The sequence below is a fragment of the Salmo salar genome, chromosome ssa29, assembly GCF_905237065.1.
Source record: "Salmo salar chromosome ssa29, Ssal_v3.1, whole genome shotgun sequence".
NCBI lineage: Eukaryota > Metazoa > Chordata > Actinopteri > Salmoniformes > Salmonidae > Salmo > Salmo salar.
Genome location: NC_059470.1, coordinates 18,685,419 through 18,702,737, shown reverse-complemented (window position 1 = coordinate 18,702,737; position 17,319 = coordinate 18,685,419). Strand labels below are relative to the sequence as shown.

The 17,319-nt window shown below is 43.1% G+C and overlaps 1 protein-coding gene across 3 annotated transcripts in view; it reads left to right on the top strand.

Moving 5' to 3' along the window:
• LOC106590282 (collagen alpha-1(XVIII) chain) overlaps positions 1 to 17,319 on the top strand; it is an 81,814-nt gene that overhangs the window by 44,371 nt on the left and 20,124 nt on the right. For all 3 annotated transcript variants that reach the window (XM_014181123.2, XM_014181124.2, XM_014181122.2), the window contains exons 6-19: positions 3,273 to 3,390; positions 3,584 to 3,624; positions 3,995 to 4,186; positions 4,746 to 4,772; positions 8,170 to 8,232; positions 8,563 to 8,640; positions 8,773 to 8,829; positions 8,999 to 9,127; positions 11,607 to 11,660; positions 11,803 to 11,838; positions 12,194 to 12,319; positions 12,631 to 12,690; positions 12,817 to 12,852; positions 16,474 to 16,515. In XM_014181123.2, the coding sequence (XP_014036598.1) occupies positions 3,273 to 3,390; positions 3,584 to 3,624; positions 3,995 to 4,186; positions 4,746 to 4,772; positions 8,170 to 8,232; positions 8,563 to 8,640; positions 8,773 to 8,829; positions 8,999 to 9,127; positions 11,607 to 11,660; positions 11,803 to 11,838; positions 12,194 to 12,319; positions 12,631 to 12,690; positions 12,817 to 12,852; positions 16,474 to 16,515 (1,059 nt within the window). The remainder of the gene's footprint in view (positions 1 to 3,272; positions 3,391 to 3,583; positions 3,625 to 3,994; positions 4,187 to 4,745; positions 4,773 to 8,169; positions 8,233 to 8,562; positions 8,641 to 8,772; positions 8,830 to 8,998; positions 9,128 to 11,606; positions 11,661 to 11,802; positions 11,839 to 12,193; positions 12,320 to 12,630; positions 12,691 to 12,816; positions 12,853 to 16,473; positions 16,516 to 17,319) is intronic.

Here is a 17,319-nt window from a genome sequence, read left to right as displayed (position 1 = left end):
TCTCTCTCTCCGCCCTTCTCTCTTGCTGTCTCTCTTTATTTCTCTCGCTCTCTCTCTCACACTCTGTCTCTCTCTCCCCTTCTCTCTATTGCGGTCTCTCTGTCTCTGTCTCTCTCTCTCTCTCTCTCTCTCTCGCCCCTTCTCTCTCTTGCGGTCTCTTTCCCGCTCTCTCTCTCTCCCTCACTCTCTCCCCCTGTCTCTCCCTCTCCATCTCCCTGTCTCTCTCTCCAGCTGTGTGTGAAGGTTGGACTTTGTGTGGTCTACACTACCCTCCCTTACTTCTCCTTGAGGCTGCTCCCACTCACAGCTTGCTTGTGTCCTCTGTCCTAGCTGGCATTGGGGTAGACTCAGGAAGGGTGATTTGGCTAATGGGGAATTTCTGGATTTTCTGAGGGAAAACTGGTCCTAGATCTGTGCCCATGGGCGGCTTCATCCGGGAGCATAGGATGTACTGAGGCAGGGGAGGGTGTCTCTGGCATTCCAAGTGTGCTTGTGGATCCGGTCCCAGCGTTTTCCTGCATAGCTGGTTTGGCAGGGCTCCTGGTCCGTCAGCCCACACACATACAAACACATTCATACACACGCATGCTCACACATACGAATACAAACATAAACACACACACACACAAACACACATCCACATAAACACACATCCACATACATCAGCTGTGAGCCAGAGAAGGAGAGAAAACACACCATGCAGCACCTCTGCCCCCTACCGGAAAAGAGTATGAATAGGGCAGTTTGAGAAGATTTGAATCCTAAGCAACCTGCATAGACATTGTCTGAAGTACAGTAGACCAACATAGCTACTGTAGTAGGTCAAAGCTGTGGGCTGGAAAACCTTGGTAGAGCATGAGTGAAGTAGTCTTGCTGTTGCTCATGTGAATTTCCTTTTTCAGCTTTCTTACCTGCCTACTTCTCACTTAAAACATATTTTAGCATTTATTTAAAAAATGTATTGAACATAATATAAAAGGACACACAATCAAAACCACAGGTCACAATTACAATAGAGGATCAAATTACATCAAAGGGTTTTACAACAACACAGTATTGCCACAGTTGTAAATGTGTAGTTTTAAGTGTTTACAATTACCATTTTATTACTACAATGACTATTTTATACAGCCACCCGCCACCCCGCCACGCCTGCCACTTTTTTTATTTTATTTTGTCAGAAAAAGGAGGTTTGAGTTTCAGAAAAACATATGTAATCCTAACAGGGTCAAACCTAACAGGGTGGACATTTGGAGCCTAAATTAGTCATAGCTCTGTGGGTGATTGAGATTAAGATAGCATAACTGCAAACACTTGAAGAGGATTTAACTTGTATTTTGTCATTTTATGAATTGTCTCTATAATTTAGCTTAACAGGGTGGAAATGTATGAGTGAGGCAAGCAGACTAACATGTAAAAATATATATTTTATTGCACCATTGTTTTCCCACCAAACAAATAATGATACTTCCTGAACCGCATGTCATTGTGGGAAGGGGCTGTTTTCTTAAAGGAGAATTACTACAGACTAACAGGGTAGAAAGTGATATCAGGGACACACAGAAAGTGTTAAATACAATAATAATGAATACAATAATCATGAAGAAAAAAAAAACGTTTTGATGGGAGAGATTTTAACTAGTACTATAAAATAATAAAGAAAGATTGTATTATTTTATGGCTTATATTTCTTGTAGAATAACACCCGGCAACACGGCAAAACGCCTACATCCACAGATTTTTCTTTTTCAAAATGCATAAAAAGTCCCTTTCAAGATCCATATTTTGTAGTTTTTAAGGTAAAGCACACCTGACCTTATATGTAAACGTTTTGGAATTCACATTTTACACTAAATAAGAGGTGATATTTCCTGGGGAGAGAAAAGGCACCGGATGGTAGGTGGACCGACTTACCTCAATACTTACCTCAACATACTTACCTGAACATACTTAGCTAAATACTTACCTGAACCTGAACATACTTAGCTAATACTGTAAAGCAGTGGTTCTCAACCTTTTTAGCTTACTGTACCACCAACTGAATTTTCCTGGAGTACCCCCTCATTTTCCAATTAAGCCTATGGTCTCATGAGTCTTCTCAAGTACCCCCTGTGGATAGGCCAAGTCCCCCCAGGGGTCCTAGTACCCCTGGTTGGGGACCACTGCTGTAAAGAACCTTCAGTTTGATGGCTAGCTAACTGCCTGTGAAAGGGGATACCTAGTCAGTTGTACAACTGAATTCATTCAACTGAAATGTGTCTTCTGCATTTAACCCTCTGAATCAGAGAGGTGCAGGGGGCTGCCTTAATCGACATCCACGTCTTCGGCGCCCGGGGAACAGTGGGTAACTGCCTTGCTCAGGAGCAGAATAACAGATTTTTACCTTGTCAGCTCGGAGATTCGATCCAGCAACCTTTCAGTTACTGGCCCAACACTCTAACCACTAGGCTACCTGCCGCCACCTCTGCACCTCAGCTTCCATAATCTGATTCTTGATGTGGATGTGTTTCAGGATATTTTCAAGGAGACACTTATGAGACTGTTTCTTCTTGAGAACTTTCATCTTTCTCAAAGTGGCATTGTATGCATGAATCACCTTTCTATCCACACACCTGACCGTTTTCACCAGCTCGTCTCTCATGCTTTCAAAGTTTTTATTTTTGTCCTGAAACTCATTCACCTTGTTCTCCTTTTCACAAATATCCACAATCAGAGAATACATATTTTTCACCAGTTTGCTGTTATACTCTCTCATGATGGGTTTCATTCCAGCTTTTGTTGGAATCCACAACAACATGGTAGAGGCAACAACATCAAAATCATACTCGCTGTCTGCCAATGGTAAAGATCACAGGATCAAACTTTCCAGTGGTGTCAATGGCAAGCATTTTCAAGTCTTGGGTTCAGAATGGGTTCACAAGAGTTGATGAAAGTTGTTCAAATAAAGTTATGTAATAATCCACCAGAGAACCAGAAAAGTCCTCTGAATCGTATGTAGTTTGCCCAGTAAGGACTGAAAGTAAATTCTGAAAATGCAACAAATTATCATGGCAACAATTCAACCAACCATTCCAAATTCTCGGGTCTCCTTGATACGAAATGCAAAGCCATAGCAACAATGCTTTAAAACAATTCAAACAAACGTTCCAAATTCTAGGCTTTTCCTAGGGCGACAAAACCAATCTTGCAGAACATGATGAACCTGACTCTAGCTGTATGTTCAAATGATGCATTGTTTTACATTTCTCCCCGCTCTCCCCCTACCCCCTCAGCCAGAGGATCCAATGATCACCCCTGTGCGTGCCCCTCCCACAGAGGCATCGCCCAGTGACGATGAGGAGGATGCTGGCGAGACCTCAGGTCAGGAAGTGGAGCTGACCGCTGAGAGAGGTGAGAGAGAGACATGGAGGAAGACTGTACACAATTCATTCATTTATGATCATTTGAAATGAAAATCCACTGCATGAACATATTATCCATTGTGGTATTTACATGAAGAGCCACCAGGTGGCGGTAAAACATGGCGAAGCAAGGAGCCATATACTGTACATTTGTATTGATGATTTTGTATCTTTGGCCACAGGACCAAGTCAGACAGCGGATGCAGCCTATAGACCAGGAAGTGTAAGTATCAGTTTTTGACTTGAATGAAGGAGATTGAATAGAATGTAACAGAAGACCTGGAGTGTGTTACCTGATCTAGAGAAGTGGTTGTCAAATCTCTCGTTAGTTGTAGTCCTGAATTAGCTCATCTGATTCACCTAGTCAAAGGCTTGATAATTAGTTGACAAGTTGAATCAGGTGTGCTAGCTCAGTAGTTCAAGTACATGGAGTGGCTGGGGGTCCTGGAAGAGAGGTTTGAGAACCCCTGCCCTATTGTACCTGACGAGCCATCAATAACAAATAATTTATTGCCAATATACCAGACATACCACAATTTTCTAGCTTGTTCTAAAACATCCTTTCATGGTGTGAGTCTACTCTCTCCCTCCAGGTGACGCCCAGTCAGAAAGGAGAGCGAGGAGACCCAGGGCCAGCCGGACCCCCTGGCTCCCCCGGCCCCCCAGGCCCGCAAAGCCCGTCAGGCGATGGCTCCTCTGGGGAGGGAGAGCCAGGACCAAGGGGCCCCCAGGGGCCTCAGGGACCAGCAGGAACACCCGGAGCACCCGGCAACGACGGCCAGCCAGTAAGAGCCTGTTTGTTAGCACAACATCCCCTCCCTTCACCACCTATTGATCATGTTTATCAGCACTGCATTGTAATTGGGCAAAATCGCAGCTGTATCTAGTTACGGTCGATTCATTCGTTCTCTTTGGCTCCTAGACAGTGCCTGCCAAACACCAAACAACACCCTGCCTGATTTGTCATGCTACGCAATGCACAATAAACACAGTGAGAGCTCGGCAGTTGGCAAGCGATAGGAGCGCATTCTCTATTCTCCGTCTCACATTGTGAACATGCTATTCTTTTTATTTGTGTGGTTTGGCCCGCCCGGCATATTTTTCACCAAAATAGTTCAGTTCAATTGGCGTTCTCTCTCTGTAATTCTGTCTCTATAAACATCTGCTATTGTCTATTTTAATGGCCTATTTAGGTGGTTTCAGGCCTTCGGCCGTTGTCCATGACGGCTGTATTGTCATCTTGTTCAGTGGTTGAGAAGGGCAGTTTTTGATGTAGCTGATGTAAGTTTATGGGGTCAAAAATAGTTTGGGATCGTTTCTATTGTTGTTTTCTTTGTTCTCCAGGGCAGTGGAGGGAAAGATGGCGACCCTGTAAGTACTCTTCATGTGTCATTGTTCAATATGACTTCTGCGTCATTTCTTAGCACTTCAAGCTTTCGTTATTACTAGACTCACACATCTCTGAGTTGAGATTACTACACTGTGTAAATTAAACCATTTTTCTGTACTATAGTCTACTTACAGTAACTGTTCCAGTGTTAGGCCCTACAATACACAATACATAAGACTTGACCCTGTTGTCCTGCTACGTAGAATGACTCCCACCCTCTCTCTTTCTCAAGAACACTATACACACACCACAGCTATCCAGGCACACACACACACGCACACACGCTCACACGCACACACTCACACACTCACACGCACGCACACACACACACACACACACACACACACACACACACACACACACACACACACACACACACACACACACACACACACACACACACACACCACAGGAGGTTGGTGGTACATTAATTGGGGAGGACGGGCTCATAGTAATGGCTGGAGTGGAATATGTGGAATGGTATAAAATACATCAAACACATCATTTCCATGTGTTTAGTGACATTCCATTCAGTCCATTTTGTCCATTATTACAGTTTTTTACAATCACTTTGGCAGTAATTTCAGAACCTTGATATCATTTTTCAAAACTCTAGACACAAAACTCACAACCAATGATCAAAATGCACATTTTTCAAAACTCTACAACTTTTTCCAATTGCTTGGATACAATACACATAAAGCTAAGATAATTTGTTCATAGAACTAAAATCATCTGTTCAAAAGGACACAACTTAACATCAAAGTATTACCATTTCAAAATGCAATTCACACATTACATCTGAGATGACTGTCTATTCATTTCATTACAATGATCTAACTATCAAATGATACAACTGATCAAAGACCTGTTGCATTACTCTTAATGCATAGTTTTATGGAAACTGACAAACAATATTCCATGTTTAGATCATGAAAGTTTCAGGATAACGAGATCCATTGACACCAATTACCGTGGAACATGAACCAATTGGACTACATGATCTATGGATGTAATATTTCATCATCATTCTTTATCAGACAGTGTTTCTAGGGTCCCATGTACCACTTTTCCAGACCATGTTTTCAGATTTAACATTACTGTACACGCATAGGCCACTTTATTAGGTACACCTATCTAGTACTGGGTAGGACCCCATTTTGCCTCCACAACAGCTGTTTCTGAGATGCTGGAATCACCATATGTGGCATCAACAATCATACCACGGTCAAAGTTGCTTAGATTACGCATCTTGCCTGTTCTAATGTTTGGTCAAACAATAACTAAAGCTCTCTACTCTATACGCTCTATATATTGAGTTGCAAGCAGCCACATGATTCGCTGTTCGAATGTAACCTTCCTTGATGGGCTAAATCAGGTCTGTAGAGCTGATGGCGTGACCTATGTCATTGTGTGGGATAATGTCGGGCTCCACCATGCTCAAATGGTGCAAGCATGGTTTCAGAGCCATCCACAATTTACCACCCTGTACTTACCCCATACTCTCCTTTCCTAAAACCCGATTGAGGAATTTTTCTCCACATGGAGGTGGAAGGTATATGATAGGCGCCCTCACGAACAAGCCACCCTTCTCCAGGCCATGGACGACGCATGCAATGACATCACGGCAGACCAGTGTCAGGCCTGGATTCGCCATGCCCAAAGATTCTTCCCAAGATGTTTGGCTAATGAAAACATTTATTGTGATGTGGATGAGAACCTGTGACAAAATCCACAAGACAGGGTTGATGGAAATATAGAAGTACAGTAATCCAGCCTTTGTTTTGTTTTTTACAGTAAGCCAGGTGAGGAACACTGCAGTTTATGTTTTACTGTAGTTTCTTTCTTTTTTTGTAGCTAATTATTTTTTTGGTTTTGTTTTTTACAGTAAGCCAGGTGAGGAACACTGCAGTTTATGTTTTACTGTAGTTTCTTTCTTTTTTTGTAGCTAATTTTTGTTTTTGTTTTGTTTTTTACAGTAAGCCAGGTGAGGAACACTGCAGTTTATGTTTTACTGTAGTTTCTTTCTTTTTTTGTAGCTAATTATTTTTTTGTTTTGTTTTTTTACAGTAAGCCAGGTGAGGAACACTGCAGTTTATGTTTTACTGTAGTTTCTTTCTTTTTTTGTAGCTAATTATTTTTGCTTTGATTCAAAGAAACCTATGAGTGATTTTATTGTATTTCATCAATGCATTTCATATTTTGTTCAATGATTCCACTGTGTCTGTAGTATTCTCTCTACTAGTCCTTTTACAGTGACGTATTTACGTATAGTAGCGTAATGAAACATGTATCACATATTTTGTACTACAATATTTAATGATTGAACGAACAACTACACAGTGAAACTATCGGTATCTTTTGTGTGGGTGATCTAAATGAATGTTCCTATGGTATTTCATGATAAATTAGTTATTTGAACCAATGATTCTGCAAGTGCAAGGTTTCTTTAAAGATATGAATGCACAATGCAATGTTTTGAACATTGGACAGCCTGTGTTACAAGTGTTGACCGTTTTGAGTTTTGTGTCTAGAGTTTTGAAAAATGACCACAAGGTTCTGAAATTAGTGCCAAAGAGATTGTAAAAAACTGTATGAGTCGTTCTCCCCTCAGCAGCCTCCTATGAAACACACACAACCTGCCAATATCTCACATGTGTGCACCAGACCCAGTCCTTTAGCCAATAATGGAGGAAAGGGGGATATAGTGATTTAGAAATGTTTTACATAAATTAGGAAAGTTTAGTCATTGTGCATCCAGCTCTAACAGCTGTAGTTCAAAATGGCTGACTATTTATTTACAACTCACGTCCCTAGACATCAATGGAGAGATGATCTTCTACGGTGGTCTCTCTTAGCCGTTTTTCATCTGTTCTGTGCATTTTCATTGGTTGACCGAGAGTACCTGCCCACCTGTGGGGTGGGATATAGGTCCTGCTAACATGTGGTACATTTGTGTGGGGTTCTGTGTGTGTACGTCTGTGTGTGTGTGTGTGTGTCTGCATGTGTGTGTGTGTGTGTGTGTGTGTGTGTGTGTGTGTGTGTGTGTGTGTGTGTGTGTGTGTGTGTGTGTGTGTGTGTGTGTGTGTGTGTGTGTGTGTGCATGCGTGTCTGCATTTGTGCACACAGCCTTGTGAGTCATAAAGGGGCTTCAGAAGAGATTAGATAACTGTTGTAGTGAATACCGGGGTGAATGTTCTCTTTGAACACTGTGTTTATGGAGTGAGATATAACTCGAGGAGGAAGGGCCACACATGAATCCAATCTCCAACTCCTGCCAATCCACCAATCATTGTTAGAAAGCCGACAGTACAGTACACGACCCATATGGATTTCTATATATGTTGCTAATACTCACTTGCTGTGTTCCTACCACAGGGAGAAAATGGAGTTCAGGGATTCCCAGGCTTGCCAGGAGATCCTGGTCCCAAAGGAGACAAGGTGCAAAACACATAGTGTATAACATCACTGTTACAGAGGGTACATGATGTACTAGTGACCTACAGGTTTTAGCAGCTACAAGGTCATGGGGGACTGTCACTGAATAGTTCAGCAGTGCTCTACGTCATTGCACATTATTCATCTAGCCGAGCACCAACACACTCCATTCAACTAATCAAGGGCTGGCGATGAATTGAATCAGATGTGTTAGTGCCGGCCTTGAACAAATCCCCCTACAGGGTCCCGTGGCCTAGGATTGGATTGAGAAACACTGATCTAGTTGGTTGTTGTGTTTGACCCTGGATTGTGTGTTGTTGTTGACCCCTGTAGGGTGATCCTGGAGTGGGCAAACCTGGTTCCCCCGGTCCTCCCGGGCCACCGGGTCGACCCAACTCATCCAGATCCCTGGTACGTAGTGAAATGAACCACCCTGGATGTGTGGATTAATGGATGGATGGATGGAAGAATTAGTTGGTTGATTGATGGGTTGTTTGATTTTCATCAGTTCATTGATTCATTGTAAGTTGATGTGGTTTGCAGAATGGTGTGGACGGTTCAGGCTTTGAGGACTTTGACAGCGACACAGAGATTATGACAGTGAGTGGCCATCCTTTTCAAAAACCTAGAATCCACTTGCTGTTGTTCTGCTCTCTGATTGCAGCCACAAAGACTGTTTGGATACACAGTTAGCATTAGCGTTAATGCGTTATGACGGTTACGCTATTTGTTACCATTAAAGTTAATATTATTTATTTTCTTCATCCAGGGTCCTCCTGGTCCACCGGGTCCTCCAGGGCAGCCTGGCCCCCCAGGTTCGTCTGAGGGCCTCTCTGCGTCACCTGGAGCCCCTGGGGCCCCCGGGAAGGATGGAGAGATGGGTAAACCGGGACTGCCTGTGAGTCACCCAACACTTTACTGAAACTCCATCACTCTCACTTATACTGTTAAAGCCAGTGAGTGGTAAAATGGTGCCATCCGTCTATCACTTGTAGTTCTAAGGGCCAATTAAGCAGCTGTTATAGCACACCCTGTGGAGAGGTCAGCATTGGTACATTCCAACCCACAGTTGAAGGAGACTTCTAAAACCGTATTGTAGACACAACTAAACTCTGTGGTGGTGTTCCAGATTCCATTGCTGTCCTGGCCTCTGTTTCAGGTGATGCTGGGTTGGTTTAGTGGCTCTGGTTCTGGATCTGGATCGGTATTAAACTCTGGTCCTATCTGTTCATTGAACCTGATGAGCCAAAAAGGCATCATTTCCCCCACAACTTCACTTCATTCCCCATGTTTCTTAACACCAGGCATCTGTGGTTTTGCGCACTCTGTGTGCTGCAGAACCATGAACAAAGGGGGTGTGTGAGCTTACAAATCAATTTCTTAGAACAAATTGCTGCCAGATAATCAACAGCACGGAACTCCAGGTGTCTGCAAAAGATTTGTCAAACCCAGCAGCAACCTTCAGACAACCTTACAGCAATCCCTTCTGTTGCCCAGCACAACTATAACATCTCTGACCGCTACATGACAAGAGATTCCTGGAAACCATTTGGATAACGCATAATTCCCCTGCAACCCTGCAATTTGTTCCGTTTGCTTAAGCCTAGAACGTTCTGGAGGCCCAATGTTTATGTGAATGATTGAACGGGTGATTGAGGGACCCAGAGCAGCTGTTGCCTTGGTGAGATCACCACGGAGCTGGACCCTCGTGACACCAATCTGGCTGCCTTGACAACTTGTATTGTAAATGATACTTTCTGACCTGCTGTGAATTGGGGAGATTTTTACTGTGGGAAGGAGGGCTGTAGACAGAGGCATGGAGGCAAATATTTATTTGTAACTGTTTCAAAAAGTACATTGGAATTTGACTTTCAATCATGAACAGTTAAGATAGTTAATGACTGATATGGTTATATAATAGGTTCAAACCTCTATATTGGTGTGTAAATCACTGCTTTTGTAAACATAAAAAAAGAGGGGCGTTTTATTATTGTTACATGTCTGTTAATCAATCTAGAAGGAAAGCAGGAGTGACATCACTCACACACCAGTTATTGTGTGTGTCACCCAGTCTCTTAGGCAAACTGGAAAAGGAGCTCTGTGTTTATAAGCAAATCTGCTCCCCTTTGCTACGGTAAACACAACCCCAGTCAGCGTGTCTTTCGTCCCTCTCTCTCTGTGTGGTCTAGGCTGCCTGCGCCACGCTCTACAAGCTGCCTGGCCTGGCCTGCTGTCCTCAGAGCATGTACACAGCTCAGACTTCTCGTCTGTTCAAAGCCAGACCTTGATCACAGAGCACTATGGGAATTCCAACCTTTTGTGTTTGACAGAGTAGGTCAAAGTTTGCATTATCCGATGATACAGGGTCAGGTCTTTTTTTTCAGCCCCCTACTGGTTAGGTTTAGGATCGGAGGTAGCTGGTTGAGTAATCTGATCCTAGATCTGTGGTTAAGGCCGACTTGTACCTCGACAGATTTGACAGTTGCCCATGTGATCATGCATTCCCAGGTCCCAACTTCCCACAGACAGACCCCTGATTACTTGGCTCTGCTCCAGACAGCATGTAATATTGTAGCTACACACTGTTTCACTGTTTCACTGTTTCACTGTTTCATCAAACTACATGGCTGTTATGTTTCAAATCCAACCTGACACGTACTCTAATCAACCTCCTCTTTGGTGAAGTACAGGGATCTCACAGTCATCTTTCCACAACACGTCACAATCTATTTCCATGAGATTTGGCAGTGTTGATGCTTACTTTCCCAACGGTGAGATATTACTCAACAGCCTAATCCAGCCTCATGACATTTTAATCTGTTCTGAATGACAGATTACGGAATGTTATTGCCCAGGCCAATAATCTCTCACTTAATCTGTTGAGAAACATTTTGAAGTTTGTTTCACGATACGATTCACAAAATACAGTAAGACCGTTAACCAACGGAGATAAAGATATTACGAGTCTAGTGTGGAAAGGTTAAAGGTTAAGAAGCGATGAAGCAGCAATGTAATCTTGGCTCCGTGAGCTAATGGCTGCTGACTGCAGCTAGATGCATCTCATGAAACATGGTCTCTCCCATTATTCGCATCGTTGGGGAAAACTGCCTTTTGACTTGAGAATGTAGGAGGCTTTACTCGCATGTCTGTTATGATCGTTGAAGCTATGTATTGAGTTCTGGCTCTTCTGAATAGATGAATAAATGCATTATTTCTAAATTAGCCGGTGGACTAAAGATACAGTATATTGTCTTGCTGGGCTGGCAGATCAGACACTTCACAGCTAAATACAATCTGACAAATGGAATGATCCCATACTGGGCAGAACTACCTTACGGAGAAACACATCTAATCTAAGTAATTGTTCTATCTCCCAGGGGGTTGATGGACATGATGGGAACCCTGGTCCAGCAGGCGAGAGAGGAGAGAAGGTACGACCTAGGGATATAGACCTCTGATATCCTGTGTACTGATTGCGTAGAATCTATCATCTCAAGACAGTCTCCCTCTGATGTAAAAAGAGCTTCAATTTGATTGATTTAAATTGATTGAAACATTGATTATCTTTGACAGGGTGAGCCGGGTCTGAGCGGACCTCCTGGACCAAAGGTAAAGTCAGAGTCATGCTGCTCCATCACTCCCCAAGCTAGAAGTGACTATAAAAAACACTATTCAAACCCAAACACACTTGTTCCCCACATGTGAATCAAGTGATAATTACTGCTAATAACCAGAACTAAATATATATATATTTTTAAACAATACCTATGCCTAGCCACTCCCCCATCAGCATTTTCAGATCTAAAGGAATATCATATGCCTCCACCTTCAAATGGGTGTAGTGGAAGCCCCCTCCATAATACTTACACCCATCCAGTTCCTTCACATCTGCAAAAATGGACGTTGTAATAATGTATGCTGCTTCAGGTGGTTTTTAGACTGAACCATTGTGGTTCTCTCCCAGGGGGAGCCAAGTGCTGCAGGGTTCCCAGGTCTGCCCGGCTCAGAAGGCCCAGAGGGGAAGCCAGGCCTGAGGGGCCCTCCTGGGCCACCGGGACCCCCAGGAAGGGGCTTCAGCTTGGACCTGGAGGTATGATTTCATTCATTCAGCTCTCCTGTCTGTCAGAGGGTCAACAACATACTGTACACCTGTTAGATCAGTTTCAAGCTTTTGTAATGAAGGATAACTAATACTGTTCTCATAACAATGTTATGTATTATTGTATTATTATTATAAACTTTAAAGTGATTTACATTGTATGTTGGGAGGGATGGGGACAACGACTCACCCTATACATCACCAATGTGTAGCACCCACCTTAGTGATGCTCGGCAGACATTTTGTGCCAGAGGGCTCATCACCACACACACCAGTTGTCATTGACTGTATGTTGTTTACAGGACATTGAGGGGTCTGGGACACTCGGTGGCTTTGGGGCAGTGATGCCCAGAGGCCCTCAGGTAAGAACACAAAGAGTGGTTTCTATATGGAGCTGCTGGGACACCATTTTGTTTATAAGACTGATATACATATGAAAATGTGTATGATTAATACTAACAATCATTTTTACCTGGTGCTTTCCACAGGGTCCTATTGGGAAACCTGGTCCTCCAGGACCAAAGGTACTGTATGCCCTCATGTCTTATATCAATGACACAGTGAGCTTACTCTATGTACCTATCAGGCATGTTTTAATACAATATCATGTCCCATCTTTCAAACAAATTGACTATGCTAAAAGCTAACTATGTGAGGCAGCTACTTTCAAAAACACACTTCAACCTGACATCAAATTCAACGTGTACTTGCAGTCGGCAGTCTTTTCACGACCCGTGGGTGTTCGCGTGTATGCTAGACACACAGTAGTGTATGTGCTAAAATGTCTACGTGTACTAGATCCTTGGTGTGAAGTGTGACTCACTTGTTTCACCACTGACTGTGATAGATTACCTTCTTTTTTTATATTTTCAGTGGTATTGTTAACAAACACGCCCCCATAAAGAAAATGAGAATTAAAAACAGGTTCAGCCCCTGGTTCGACCGTGATCTGGCAGAGTTACTCCACCTCAAGAATTCCATTTGGCGAAAGGCTTGGCACACGCATACTCAGGCCGACTGGCTCTCGTTCAGGAAAATGAGAAATAAGTGCACTCAGGCTATACGGAAGGCCAAAGTTAGTTACTTTAAGGAGCAGTACTCTCTCTGTGGGTCTAACCCCAAGAAGTTCTGGAAAATGGTTATAGACCTGGGAATAAACCCTCCTCCTCAAAAGCTGCCCATGTCCCTTAATGTTGATGATGTGGTTGTTACTGACAAGGAGCACATGGCTGAGCGCTTTAATCCTATTTGACTCAGCCATGCCTCCTTGCCTGTCCAACATCTCCCACCCTATCTCATGTGACTAGCCCCGATGCTCCTCCCTCCTTTTCCCCTGCCCCGCTACAAAGTTTCTCCCTACAGGTAGTCACTGAGTCCGAGGTGCTAAAGGAGCTCCTTATACTTGACCCCAAAAAACCATCTGGGTCAGATGGTTTAGACCCTTTCTTCTTTAAGGTTTCTGCCCCTAGAATTGCCCGGCATGTCAGACCTTTTTAACCTGTCTCTCCTCTCTGGGGAGGTTCCCATTACTTGGAAAGCAGCCACGGTGCGTTTTTTATTTAAGCTGATCCTATCTGTTATAGGACAATTTCTATTTTGCCCTGTTTATCAAAAGTGTTGGAAAAACTTGTCAATAATCAACTGACTGGCTTTCTTGACGTCTATAGTATTCTCTCTGGTATGCTATCTGGTTTCCGCTCAGGTTATGGATGTGTCACTGCAACCTTTAAGGTCCTAAATTATGTCACCATTGCCCTTGATTCTAAGCAATGTTGTGATGCTATTTTTATTGACTTGGCCAAAGCTTTTGATAGGGTAGACCATTCAATTCTTGTGGGCCAGCTAAGGAGTATTGGTGTCTCTGAGGGCCTGGTTCGCAAACTACCTCTCTCAAAGAGTGCAGTGTATAAAATCAGAACATCTGCTGTCTCAGCCACTGCCTGTCACCAAGGCTCAATCCTAGGCCCCACACTCTTCTCAATTTACATCAACAACATAGCTCAGGCAGTAGGAAGCTCTCTCATTCATTTATATGCAGATGATACAGTCTTATACTCAGCTGGCCCCTCCCCGGATTTTGTGTTAAATGCTCTACAACAAAGCTTTCTTAGTGTCCAACAAGCTTCCTCTGCCCTTAACCTTGTTCTGAACAGCTCCAAAACAAAGGTCTTGTGGTTTGGTAGGAAGAATGCCCCTCTCCCCACTGATGTGATTACTACTAGGGTTTAGAGCTTGAGGTAGTCACCTCATACAAGTACTTGGGAGTATGTCTAGACGGTACACTGTCCTCTCAGCACATATCAGATTTATAGATCGGCAGTTGTGAAGAGGGCACGACAACACCTTTTCCCACTCAAGAGACTGAAAAGATTTGGCATGGGTGCCCAGATCCTCAAAAAGTTATACAGCTGCACCATCGAGAGCATCCTGACCGGTTGAATCACTGCCTGGAATGGCAACTGCTCGGCATCTGACCATAAGGCACTACAGAGGGTAGTGCGTAAGGCCCAGTACATCAGTGGGGCCAAGCTTCCTGACATCCAGGACCTATATACTAGGCGGTGTCAGAGGAAGGCCCAAAAAATTGTCAAAGACTCTGGTCACCGAAGTCATAGACTGTTCTCTCTGCTACCGCAAGGAAAGCGGTACCGGAGCTCAAAGTCTAGGCCCAATAGGCTCCTTAATAGCTCCTACCCCCGAAGCCACTGCTGAACAATTAATCAAATGGCCACCGGGACTATTTACATTGACCCCCCCCCCCTTTGTTTTTACACTGCTGCTACTCGCTGTTTTTTATCTATGCATAGTCACTTTACAAATGACATCGACTAACTTGTACCACACATTGACTCGGTACTGGTACCCCCTGTATATAGCTTCGTTATTGTCATTTTCTTGTGTTACTTTTAGTTTTTTCTTATTACAAAAATGTCACTTTAGTTTATTTAGTAAATATTTTCTTAACTCTATTTTTTGAACTGCTTTGTTGGTTAAAGGCTTGTAAGTAAGTGTTTCACGGTAAGGTCTACACCTGTTGTATTCGGCGTACGTGACAAATACATTTGATTTGATTTTTATAGAATTTTATTTGCCATCAATTCTCCTTATAGGACATATCACTGCACTCTATACTCCTCAGTAAACTGGTCATCTCTGTATACCCGGCGAAAGACCCACTGGTTGATGCTTATTTATAAAACCCTCTTAGGCCTCACTCCCCCCATCTGAGATACCTACTGCAGCCCTCATCCTCCATATACAACACCCGTTCTGCCAGTCACATTCTGTTAAAAGTCCCCAAAGCACACACATCCCTGAGTCGCTCCTCTTTTCAGTTCGCTGCATCTAGCGACTGGAATGAGCTGCAAAAAACACAAACTGGACAGTTTTATCTCCATCTCTTCCTTCAAAGACTCAATCATGGACACTTACTGACAGTTGTGGCTGCTTCGCGTGATGTATTGTTGTCTCTACCTTCATGCCCTTTGTGCTGTTGTCTGTGCCCAATAATGTTTGTACCATGTTGTGCTGCTGCCATGTTGTGTTGCTACCATGTTCTTGTCATGTTGTGTTGCTACCATGCTGTATTGTCATGTGTTGCTGCCTTGCTATGTTGTTGTCTTAGGTCTCTCTTTATGTAGTGTTGTTTCTCTTGTCGCAATGTGTGTTTTGTCCTATATTTTTATTTTATTTGTTATTTGTAATCCCAGCCCTCGTCCCCACAGGAGGCATTTGGCTTTTGGCAGGCCGTCAATGTACATAAGAATTTGTTCTTAAACTGACTTGCCTAGTTAAATAAAGTTAAATAATAAAAAAAAACATCCTACTGCACACCACTTAACGTATCAATCATATGAATCACAGAGTCAGTATACAGGTGTATAAGATCATACGACTGAAATCTTGCAATACTTATAATGTGCTTCAAGTGGTTCTAAGAATGAAATCATCTGGTGCGAATGTGGCTGTAAAGTTTTCACTGCCCTGCATAAACTAGAACTGTGTTGGTATTTGTTGTGAGTGTGCATGTTCCTGTGTTCATTTCTATTTGGTATGTGCTAGTGGCACTACACATTCTGAATATGTAGTTCTACATACATGTAAAAGGTTACCATACCGACGGCCATTTTATTTCTCCTTCACAGGGCAAAGACGGGCAGGACGGGCTTCCTGGTGTAGCGGTAAAGGTGGGTCCCCACTACTCAACTGGTTCCCATTCATCCTCGGAGAGGAAGTGCAGCCTTCCCCACCATGTGCATTCTATTAGCCCGCTAATTTCCAATGAATTCCTCTCTGACACATCTGTACACAGGCAGGGCCAGTCGTCCAGGTCTCAGGCACTGTACCTCACATGCACCAGCACCACCACTTTGATAGAGACATCAGCTAGCATTAATGTGAAAGTTCAGATTTCATTAAAGGGAAAGTTCACCCCAAAATCGAAGTTTGTAAACGAACTACCGTAATTCCAATCGTTCCCATTCTTTTGGGATTGAGTCCTGTGTTTTCCCATCTGGTTTGATGATGGAGTGCTGCATCAGATGACCTGGCCTCCACAATCATCCGACCTCAATCCAATTGAGATGGTTTGGGATAAGTTGGACCGCGGAGGGTAGGAAAAGCAGCCAACAAGTGCTCAGCAATATGTGGGAACTCCTTCAAGACTGTTGGAAAAGCATTCCTCATGAAGCTGATTGAGAGAATGCCAAGAGTGTGCAAAGCTGTGATCAAGGCAATATATTTTGATTTGTTCAACACCTTTTGGGTTACTAAATGATTCCATGTATGTTATTTCAGAGTTTTGATGTGTTCACTATTATTCTACAATGTAGAAAATAGCAAAAATAAAGAAAAACCCTTGAATGAGTAGGTGTATCCACACGTTTGACTGGTAGGTATATACAGTACCATATACAGTACCATATACAGTACCAGTCGAAGGTTTGGACATACTTTTATATATATTTTTTTAAATGGGAGAGGGGAAAAAA